The sequence below is a fragment of the Mizuhopecten yessoensis genome, unplaced genomic scaffold (assembly GCF_002113885.1).
Source record: "Mizuhopecten yessoensis strain PY_sf001 unplaced genomic scaffold, ASM211388v2 scaffold8789, whole genome shotgun sequence".
In the NCBI taxonomy this organism is placed as follows: Eukaryota; Metazoa; Mollusca; class Bivalvia; order Pectinida; family Pectinidae; genus Mizuhopecten; species Mizuhopecten yessoensis.
In genome coordinates, this window is record NW_018407722.1 from 70,196 (window position 1) to 80,797 (window position 10,602).

The following is a 10,602-nucleotide window of genomic DNA, read 5'->3' on the forward strand; positions in this document are numbered from 1 at the left end:
ACATTCATTAGCAATCGAGACCGGTAGATATCGCAACGTTATTCGAGAACCGAGATATTGTACGAACTGTAATTCGGCTACAGAAGTCGAAGATGAATACCATTTTATTCTGATATATAAAACCTACCAAAACTTAAGAAATCGCCTTATTAAAAAGTACTATTGGAAAAAGCCATCCATGTTTAAATTTATACATTTTTTGTGTATTAACAATACTAAGGAATTATGTCAACTTGGTAAATATATTTTTGAAGCTAATAAGTTAAGAATCTAATTTATTTACTCCACTCTCTCACTGTGTATTGTGAGCCGTGTTATTGTGTATATTATGCATTGTATTGATATGTTTGTACTGATGGGCCGTAAGGCCGAAAGTTAATAAAAGAATTGAATTGAATTGATATCTCTTGCTACTATTTGTTACAGTTTTCCCTGGCCACAATGAATCGTTTGGAGGGTGTTTATCAGGGTCGTATATTTCTTGGTCCTATTTGTAACAGTTTACCCTGGCCACAATGAATCGTTTGGAGGGTGCTTATCAGTGTCGTATATCTCTTGCTACTATTTGTAACAGTTTACCCTGGCCACAATGAATCGTTTGGAGGGTGTTTATCAGGGTCGTATACCTCTTGCTACTATTTGTTACAGTTTTCCCTGGTCACAATGAATCGTTGGGAGGGTGTTTAACAGGGTCGTATACCTCTTGCTACTATTTGTTACAGTTTTCCCTGGTCACCATGAACCGTTTGGAGGGTGTTTAACAGGGTCGTATATCTCTTGCTACTATTTGTTACAGTTTTCCCTGGCCACAATGAATCGTTCGGAGGGTGTTTAACTGGGTCGTATATATCTTGCTACTATTTGTTACAGTTTCCCTTGCCACAATGAATTGTTTGGAGGGCGTTTATCAGGGTCGTTTATCTCTTGCTACTATTTGTTACAGTTTCCCTTGCCACAATGAATTGTTTGGAGGGAGTTTATCAGGGTCGTTTATCTCTTGTCACTATTTGTTACAGTTTTCCCTGGTCACAATGACTCGTTTGGAGGGGGTCGCAGTGTGAGGTGACATTATTCAGATATCACTGAAAACTTTCACCCACGAGGAGGTATTTGCCAGATTGCACAGGTCCAGTCATTGCATATTGCATTTTTATAATATTTGATGGTTCTATAATTGTAGATGTATCGACTGATATAACGAATTAGCTGTATATGTACTATTAAACACCTAAGATTGTTTTACTTTAGCTAGATAAGGTGCCTTATCAAAAGATAAATGTTTATACACTGTCTGTAATCAGTTGTACCGTCACAGATACTGATATGTTTGCAGTCAAACTATTAAGGACGATCATTATCTGATAGATGCATATCAACAGTTGTGCATGATATTCAATATATACACTGGTGAATTCCTATACACGTATAGAACCGAGGGATACGTGGGAGAGAATTGAGATCACGAGTCGTAAGTCTAGATAATACATTACCAATAGCTATAGTTCTGAGATAACTATCTCTTATTAATGAATCGTTTGGAGGGTGTTTAACAGGGTCGTATACCTCTTGCTAGTATTTGTTACAGTTTTCCCTGGCCACAATAAATCGTTTGGAGGGTGCTTATCAGGGTCGTATATATCTTGTTAATATTTGTTACAGTTTTCCCTGGCCACAATACATTGTTTGGAGGGTGTTTATCAGGGCCGTTTATCTCTTGTTACTATTTGTTACAGTTTTCCCTGGTCTCAATAAATTGTTTGGAGGGTGTTTATTAGGGTCGTTTATCTCTTGTTACTAGTTATAACAGTTTTCCCTGGCCACAATGAATCGTTTGGAGGGTACTTATCAGGGTCGTATATATCTTGTTAATATTTGTTACAGTTTTCCCTGGTCACAATGACTCGTTTGGAGGGGGTCGCAGTGTGAGGTGACATTATACAGATATCACTGAAAACTTTCACCCACGAGGAGGTATTTGCCAGGTTTCACAGGTCCAGTTATTGTATATTGCATTTTTATAATATTTGATGGTTCTATAATTGTAGATGTATCGACTGATATAACGAATTAGCTGTATATGTACTATTAAACACCTAAGATTGTTTTACTTTAGCTAGATAAGGTGCCTTATCAAAAGATAAATGTTTATACACTGTCTGTAATCAGTTGTACCGTCACAGATACTGATATGTTTGCAGTCAAACTACTATTTGTTACAGTTTTCCCTGGTCACAATGAATCGTTGGGAGGGGGTTTAACAGGGTCGTATACCTCTTGATACTATTTGTTACAGTTCTCCCTGGTCACAATGAATCGTTTGGATGTCGTATATCTCTTGCTACTATTTGTAACAGTTTACCCTGGCCACAATGAATCGTTCGGAGGGTGTTTAACTGGGTCGTATATATCTTGCTACTATTTGTTACAGTTCTCCCTGGTCACAATGAATCGTTTGGATGTCGTATATCTCTTGCTACTATTTGTTACAGTTTGCCCTGGCCACAATGAATTGTTTGGAGGGTGCTTATCAGGGTCGTATATATCTTGTTACTATTTGTAACGGTTTTCCCTGGCCACAATAAATCGTTTGGAGGGTGCTTATCAGGGTCGTATATATCTTGTTACTATTTGTTACAGTTTTCCCTGGTCTCAATAAATTGTTTGGAGGGTGTTTATCAGGGTCTTTTATCTCTTGCTACTATTTGTTTCAGTTTTCCCTGGTCACCATGAACCGTTTGGAGGGTGTTTAACAGGGTCGTATACCTCTTGATACTATTTGTTACAGTTCTCCCTGGTCACAATGAATCGTTTGGATGTCGTATATCTCTTGCTACTATTTGTTTCAGTTTTCCCTGGTCACCATGAACCGTTTGGAGGGTGTTTAACAGGGTCGTATATCTCTTGCTACTATTTGTAACAGTTTACCCTGGCCACAATGAATCGTTCGGAGGGTGTTTAACTGGGTCGTATATATCTTGCTACTATTTGTTACAGTTCTCCCTGGTCACAATGAATCGTTGGGAGGGGGTTTAACAGGGTCGTATACCTCTTGCTAGTATTTGTTACAGTTTTCCCTGGTCACCATGAACCGTTTGGAGGGTGTTTAACAGGGTCGTATATCTCTTGCTACTATTTGTTTCAGTTTTCCCTGGTCACCATGAACCGTTTGGAGGGTGTTTAACAGGGTCGTATACCTCTTGATACTATTTGTTACAGTTCTCCCTGGTCACAATGAATCGTTTGGATGTCGTATATCTCTTGCTACTATTTGTTTCAGTTTTCCCTGGTCACCATGAACCGTTTGGAGGGTGTTTAACAGGGTCGTATATCTCTTGCTACTATTTGTTTCAGTTTTCCCTGGTCACCATGAACCGTTTGGAGGGTGTTTAACAGGGTCGTATATCTCCTGCTACTATTTGTTACAGTTTCCCTTGCCACAATGAATTGTTTGGAGGGAGTTTATCAGGGTCGTTTATCTCTTGCTACTATTTGTTTCAGTTTTCCCTGGTCACCATGAACCGTTTGGAGGGTGTTTAACAGGGTCGTATATCTCCTGCTACTATTTGTTACAGTTTCCCTTGCCACAATGAATTGTTTGGAGGGTGCTTATCAGTGTCGTTTATCTCTTGCTACTATTTGTTACAGTTTCCCTTGCCACAATGAATTGTTTGGAGGGGGCTTATCAGTGTCGTTTATCTCTTGCTACTATTTGTTACAGTTTTTCCTGGTCTCAATGACTTGTTTGGAGGGCGTTTATCACTGTCGTTTATCTCTTGCTACTATTGGTTACAGTTTTCCCTGGCCACAATACATTGTTTGGAGGGTGCTTATCAGTGTCGTTTATCTCTTGCTACTATTGGTTACAGTTTTCCCTGGCCACAATGAATTGTTTGCAGGGTTTTTATCAGGGTCGTTTATCTCTTGTTTCTATTTGTAACAGTTTTCCCTGACCACAATGAATTGTTTGGAGGGCGTTTATCACTGTCGTTTATCTCTTGCTACTATTGGTTACAGTTTTCCCTGGCCACAATGAATTGTTTGGAGGGTGCTTATCAGTGTCGTTTATCTCTTGCTACTATTTGTTACAGTTTTCCCTGGCCACAATGAATTGTTTGGAGGGTGCTTATCAGTGTCGTTTATCTCTTGCTACTATTTGTTACAGTTTTCCCTGGCCACAATGAATTGTTTGGAGGGTGTTTAACAGGGTCGTATACCTCTTGCTACTATTTGTTACAGTTTTCCCTGGTCACAATGACTCGTTTGGAGGGGGTCGCAGTGTGAGGTGACATTATACAGATATCACTGAAAACTTTCACCCACGAGGAGGTATTTGCCAGATTGCACAGGTCCAGTTATTGTATATTGCATTTTTATAATATTTCATTGTTCTATAATTGTAGATGTATCGACTGATATAACGAATTAGCTGTATATGTACTGTTAAACGCCTAAGATTGTTTTACTTTAGCTAGATAAGGTGCTTTATCAAATGATAAATGTTTATACACTGTCTGTAATCAGTTGTACCGTCACAGATACTGACATGTTTGCAGTCAAACTATTAATGACGATCATTATCTTATATATGCATATCAACAGTTGTGCATGATATTCAATATATACACTGGTGAATTCCTATACACGTATAGAACCGAGGGATACGTGGGAGAGAATTGAGATCACAAGTCGTAAGTCTAGATAATACATTACCATTAGCTATAGTTCTGAGATAACTATCTCTTATTACAGTTGTGGGATCGCACAACGTTGCACGATGTGCCGTGTGCGGACGATGTGTGCACGGTGTGTGAACGATGTGTGCACGATGTGCGATCGATAAAAAGTTGGACGATCATTACTTGCGCACACGTTGTGCGATAACAATCGTTGTCAGTGTAAATTGAGGAATACCTTAAAAATATATATGGTTTCGTGTTTAAACATATAAACTTGATTTTTATGTGTGTTTCTATATTGTTGCTACATCTATAACCTTATCTTTCTGTCTAAAATTTCTTAAATTTAGAAATTGTGTTTTCTGTGTTTTTAAACGACCTTAATCAACATATCTAAAATTACAACACAGTCCCGTCAACAGGTAAACATAGCCACTTTCTACATGTACCTGGACCGTAGTTTTCCCCCGTCCGGGGCACTAACGTAGCTCGTTGGGTAGGGCCGGGTGTGTGAAAACCCAGGTGAAGGGTAGATTTAGGCAAATCGAATGCACTTAACAAATACTAAACATCAAGTTGGTTTTTTCATAACGGTCATACGGTATCACATATCAGCTCTATGTGTCAAGCCAGGTAAAAATCCGGTCACTCATCATATGTTATTTAACTGTTCTGATACTTTGTTACGATTGTTAAATCGCACAGTCGTGCGCACCATGTGTGGACGATATGTGGATGGTGTGTGGACGCTGTATGAACGGTGTACGTGTGTCCGCTATATTTCGTGCGTTGTGCGGTCACACAACTGTATAATTAAAAAATACATATACTCATAAACTCATATTCACATATAATATTTATTGAGGTAAGTTGTGATTTGATGTTGTCACAGGTCAACACAGACGGGATCCGACATGGCGGGAATGACGGGAGGTAAGCTTGTCAGTATAATGGCGTTGCATTATAAGGTCAATGTTATCACTTGTTTACTTATAATGCCATAACATACTAAATTTCTCTTGAAGGGCTAAATGATAACTATATGTCAATCAAAAACTGGAAAGTCACGCATACACCTAATCTGCATGAATAATTACACGTACACCTGATCCTCCTCTATAATTACACGTACACCTGATCCTCCTCTATAATTACACGTACACCTGATCCTCCTCTATAATTACACGTACACCTGATCCTCCTCTATAATTACACGTACACCTGATCCTCCTCCATAATTACACGTACATCTGATCCTCCTCCATAATTACACGTACACCTGATGCTCCTCCATAATTACACGTACACCTGATCCTCCGCCATAATAACACGTACACCTAATCCTCCTCTATCATTACACGTACACCTAATTGGCCTCCATAATTACACGTGCACCTGATCCGCCTTCATAATTACACGTACACCTGATCCTCCGCCATAATAACACGTACACCTGATCCTCCTCCATAATTACACATACACCTGATGCTCCTCCATAATTACACGTACACCTGATGCTCCTCCATAATTATACGTACACCTGATCCTCCTCCATAATAACACGTGCACCTGATCCTCCTCCATAATTACACGTACACCTAATCGGCCTCCATAATTACACGTGCACCTGATCCGCCTTCATAATTACACGTACACCTGATCCTCCTCCATAATAACACGTGCACCTGATCCTCCTCCATAATGACACGTACACCTGATCCTCCTCCATAATTACACATACACCTGATGCTCCTCCATAATTACACGTACACCTGATCCTCCTACATAATTACACGTACATCTGATCCTCCTCCATAATTACACTTACACCTGATGCTCCTCCATAATTACACGTACACCTGATGCTCCTCCATAATTATACGTACACCTGATCCTCCTCCATAATTACACGTACATCTGATCCTCCTCCATAATAACAAGTACACCTGATCCTCCTCCATAAAAACACGTGCACCTGATCCTCCTCCATAATTACACGTACATCTGATCCTCCTCCATAATTACACGAACACCTGATGCTCCGCCATAATTATACGTACACCTGATGCTCCGCCATACTGTCAATATGTAATCAATGTTTGCTATTGGTTTAGACACTCACGGAAGCTTGCTTCGGTAATTTTGAAGGCCTGTATGACTTTTGTCACTCTTTCTCTTTTACAGTTTACAATTTTACGAGTGATGTGTTTCGGGTGACGGCTGATATGAAAAAGAACTTCGACGATAAAGGATACATTTTAGTTAGGTAATTATTTTCCAGAGACATTTTGATTGATGGTGATTCGAAAAGAACAAAGATATCTTTATAAAAATAGAACAAATTATTACAGAGAAAAGATAATGTTTTCATTAAAATGTAATGACAATGTGCGTGGTACCGATTAACCAAGTATAAGGCAGTGTTTTCTTGCAATTTCTTCTCACGTACACATCATTGTTATATTTATTACAGAGGTATGTTTGATGGAAAGGAGATGGCAAATCTGCGCAAAGTCTTCGAGGAAACAGACTTGATTACAGACCATGGATTGCAAGTAAGTATATGCGTTTAATTACAATGAATAGGTCTAAACAGTAGGTGCCAGAGGGTATCCATTATTGAATAGATTTTAAAACATGGTTCCTTCTTCAATTCCCCCCTTATAATTGATTAACAAACACATTATTTCAGGTTGGCGATGGAACAGGCAAAAAAACTAAAATTGCACTCTGGACCCATCCCGGAAGTGACGTATCTGGAATGATGGCACGGTGTGAGAAGGTTGTCAATACATGTGAAGATGTAAGTTGCATGTAAACATGTTGATATTGATCTTTGCAATTTTATCTAAATAACAAAGCTGACGATTAAGTCTTTTGTGCTAAATCAAAATAGACGAATACATGGTAACATACGTTTCTTTAGAACTAATACAGAAAATATACCGTTCCAATTTTATCCTTCAATTTCAGCTCCTGGGAAAGGGTGAAGTGTATCACTATCACGGTAAATTACTGTACAAAGACGCATTCACCGGTGGCGCCCACCTGTGGCACCAGGACTACGGGTAATCTAGCTCATCACTATCTGAGTATTGGTAGGGCCTATAAGTTATAAATATCAGCTACCTATTATTTCATCTGTATATCTTATAATGATAACGGCAGTCAGGGTTAGCCTTGTGTTCCAGGTACTGGTATCGGAATACGTGCCTCTTCCCAGATTTGATGACCGTGTTTGTGGCTATTGACAAGTGTGCCAAGTCTAACGGCTGCTTGCAGGTATGGAATAAATGTTCCGAAGTGAAAAAAGCACGAAAACGGAAATAGACTAGGAACTTATATATGAAAACTCAATACACCACATATTCTATAACGCAGTAATACAAGGAGACTAACCTAAATGTTCCGGAAGCCTAAACCTGTGTTGGGCAATCTGTGGCACCCATCATGATCTCTCCCATAACATCTGATAAATTACTGAGAGAATGATATAAAACAAGGTGAACAAGCCTTTAGATAATGCGTACAAACGTACTGAATATTTCTATCGCGGTGGTGTAAATCTACACTGAAGACATAATTTTACTGTAGTCACCAGTCTGCCATGAAAAATGTTCTTTTGTTTTACTGTATCTTAAATCGTTTATAACTTTGGTATTAAAAAGTCACAATGACTGGTTGTACATGTGGTGGTGGACATCTTGAAGATCCTTCATATCACCTCCTCTTTTTTGACTCAACATTGGATACAATTTTCCCCTAACAAAACCATTATGTTTTTGTCTTTAGATCCTGCCTGGGTCTCAAAAGTGTGGTCGGATTGATCACGAAATGGTGGCCGGTCAGATGACTGCCAAAGCAGAGCGCGTGGCAGCAATAAAAAACGTTTGTCCACTTGAATATGTAGAGATGGAAGCGGGTACGTGTATGTAATGATATCATTAAATAGTGTACACAGTATAAGTCCTATGTTTGACACAAACATGATAACTTTCTCGCACAGTTAAAGAAGTTTGTTCATTTTGAAGGTGACGCATTGTTCTTCCACTCTAACCTGCTGCACTGCAGTTCCGCTAACGACAGTCCCGACAGAAGGTGGGCCTACCTAATAGCGTACAACACTAGAGCCAACAACCCATTGGTCCCCCACCACCACGCCCAGTACACGCCCATCCAAAAGGTACGGCAGATTTAGCCAAAAGTAACAGTTCTTTTGTCGTTCATGCTTCGGTCCTCTGTTCAGTTAAACAATACATGCTTCTACTGCTAATTCAAATTGACTAATGTTTATTTTTTAGTAAAAAAGTAAATGAAAAATTGGTTTTTTGTATAAACTGCTTTCAGGACAAACACGAGAGTTTTATATAATGAGCTATTTTAACTCTTAACAGGGTCTTATATCCTCTCTGCATACTTGTATCCGTGTAATTTTGTCGGTATACAGACTGTATACTGTTGTTCTTTGTGGGGTCTTTTATGCAATACCATATGTGATGTTGGCTATAATTTAAAGCCGATAAATATTTCTTCACTCCAGTATGAGTAATATCTGGGTAAGGAGGGGTCTACGGGCTAATATATCCCGTCTGGTCTTAATAGACCCCGAGCCGAAGACAGGCTCCTACACCCCCGACTGGTAATTTTAGAACCCGATACGAAGGCAGTCTTAGGGTCTATAAAGACCAGACGGAATCTATGAGCCCGTAGAACCCTCCTAACCCAGAGACAATGAATTTGTCACCTTGACAATCTTTAATACCATTTTTCATTCCGCGAAAGTAAAAGTCACTTAGTGAGTTTGACTTATACATGACTGTTCACTCAAAATTGCCTCTACCGGACACCTTTTTTGCAATATTTTGGACAATTCACAACCATCTAGCGGCCCCTTTATATGTTTTTTTTCGTTGAAATTGCTGTCGTTTTAGCTATATAATCATGTGAATGATTTGCAAACCTCCAACGCTTCTTTGGTGTCGGACGCCATCATTGTTGTTTTGAAGAGATATTCTAGTTTGAGTTATCTCCCCTTGCATGTCCCTTTATAGACCCGGCTCTAAATCATAGACCCTGGCAAGATATCCAATCAGAAAGAGTGTTACAAATTAAAAGGGTGACAAATTAAGACAATTGGCTAAAGTAAACTCAAGATGATGACGCTTTTACTAACCGATACTGGTCAGTTGGAATCCATATGACAGCTCGGGACAACATATTTCCTCTGGAATACCATGTTTAAGCTTCAAAGAATCCGTAAGGAGTTCCTCTAATTCATGTCGTAAGTTGCTGTACATATATTACTTACACAATCTGACGATGTGTTATTGTTGTCAATGTGACGGTTCTCATGTCTTGTTATGTCCGACTCCCTTAGGTCCCTGACAGAGCCGTGGCGGAATGTACCAACTACACCGACTTTACCGACAAAGAGTTCCTTGAGGGACACGAGTCAAAAACGTCCAACTTCGACAAAAAGGAAACATGAAATTCCGCAATGTTAATTACGGCAACTTAGACAGCCTGTGGTATATCCTATTGTAAATAGCTATATAGTACGCGGCTGAACAGTGATAAACTGTTTGATATTTCATCAAGTACTGAAGTGATATTTCATCTGAACCAAAATAAAACAAAAATATACTCATATGTTGTAATATCTGCATTATATATTGTTATATAAGTAATATAGAATACCAAAAAATATTCTAGGGTTAGGCACTTATAAAATGGTATTGCCTCCATTTATGGAAACAAACAAAATGCATCGCACATATATCTCTCCTGATTTGGAATCACCATACACGATGCTGACATGATTTTGACGCCACTAAAAGTAATACTTGCCGTAGTGTTTAACGTCTAAGATAAATTGACCAGATATGGTGTCAGACACGATGTCTACAGAATGCCTGGAGCGGTTAGT

At 39.1% G+C, this 10,602-nt stretch overlaps 1 protein-coding gene across 4 annotated transcripts; it reads left to right on the plus strand.

Annotated features, from left to right (window-relative positions):
* The first annotated feature begins 1,379 nt into the window (after window positions 1–1,379).
* LOC110456534 (probable phytanoyl-CoA dioxygenase) lies at window positions 1,380–10,318 on the plus strand. 4 transcript variants are annotated; one of them, XM_021507325.1, is made up of 10 exons: window positions 1,380–1,468; window positions 5,569–5,609; window positions 6,861–6,942; window positions 7,150–7,231; window positions 7,369–7,479; window positions 7,650–7,744; window positions 7,868–7,958; window positions 8,469–8,598; window positions 8,708–8,859; window positions 10,054–10,318. In XM_021507325.1, the coding sequence occupies exons 2-10, from the start codon at window positions 5,591–5,593 to the stop codon at window positions 10,162–10,164; spliced, it is 873 nt and encodes a 290-aa protein (XP_021363000.1). In that variant the 5' UTR covers window positions 1,380–1,468; window positions 5,569–5,590; the 3' UTR covers window positions 10,165–10,318. The 4 variants fall into 4 exon arrangements, with proteins under 4 accessions (XP_021363000.1, XP_021363002.1, XP_021363003.1 ...); XM_021507327.1 differs by lacking the exon at window positions 1,380–1,468 and adding an exon at window positions 4,251–4,326; XM_021507328.1 differs by lacking the exon at window positions 1,380–1,468 and adding an exon at window positions 4,287–4,346.
* The last annotated feature ends 284 nt before the right edge of the window (window positions 10,319–10,602 follow it).

Coding starts and splice junctions, on each gene's coding strand:
- LOC110456534 (XM_021507325.1), top strand. Junction 7,480..7,649: donor TTGTCAATACATGTGAAGAT/GTAAGTTGCATG, acceptor CTTCAATTTCAG/CTCCTGGGAAAGGGTGAAGT. Junction 7,745..7,867: donor CTGTGGCACCAGGACTACGG/GTAATCTAGCTC, acceptor CTTGTGTTCCAG/GTACTGGTATCGGAATACGT.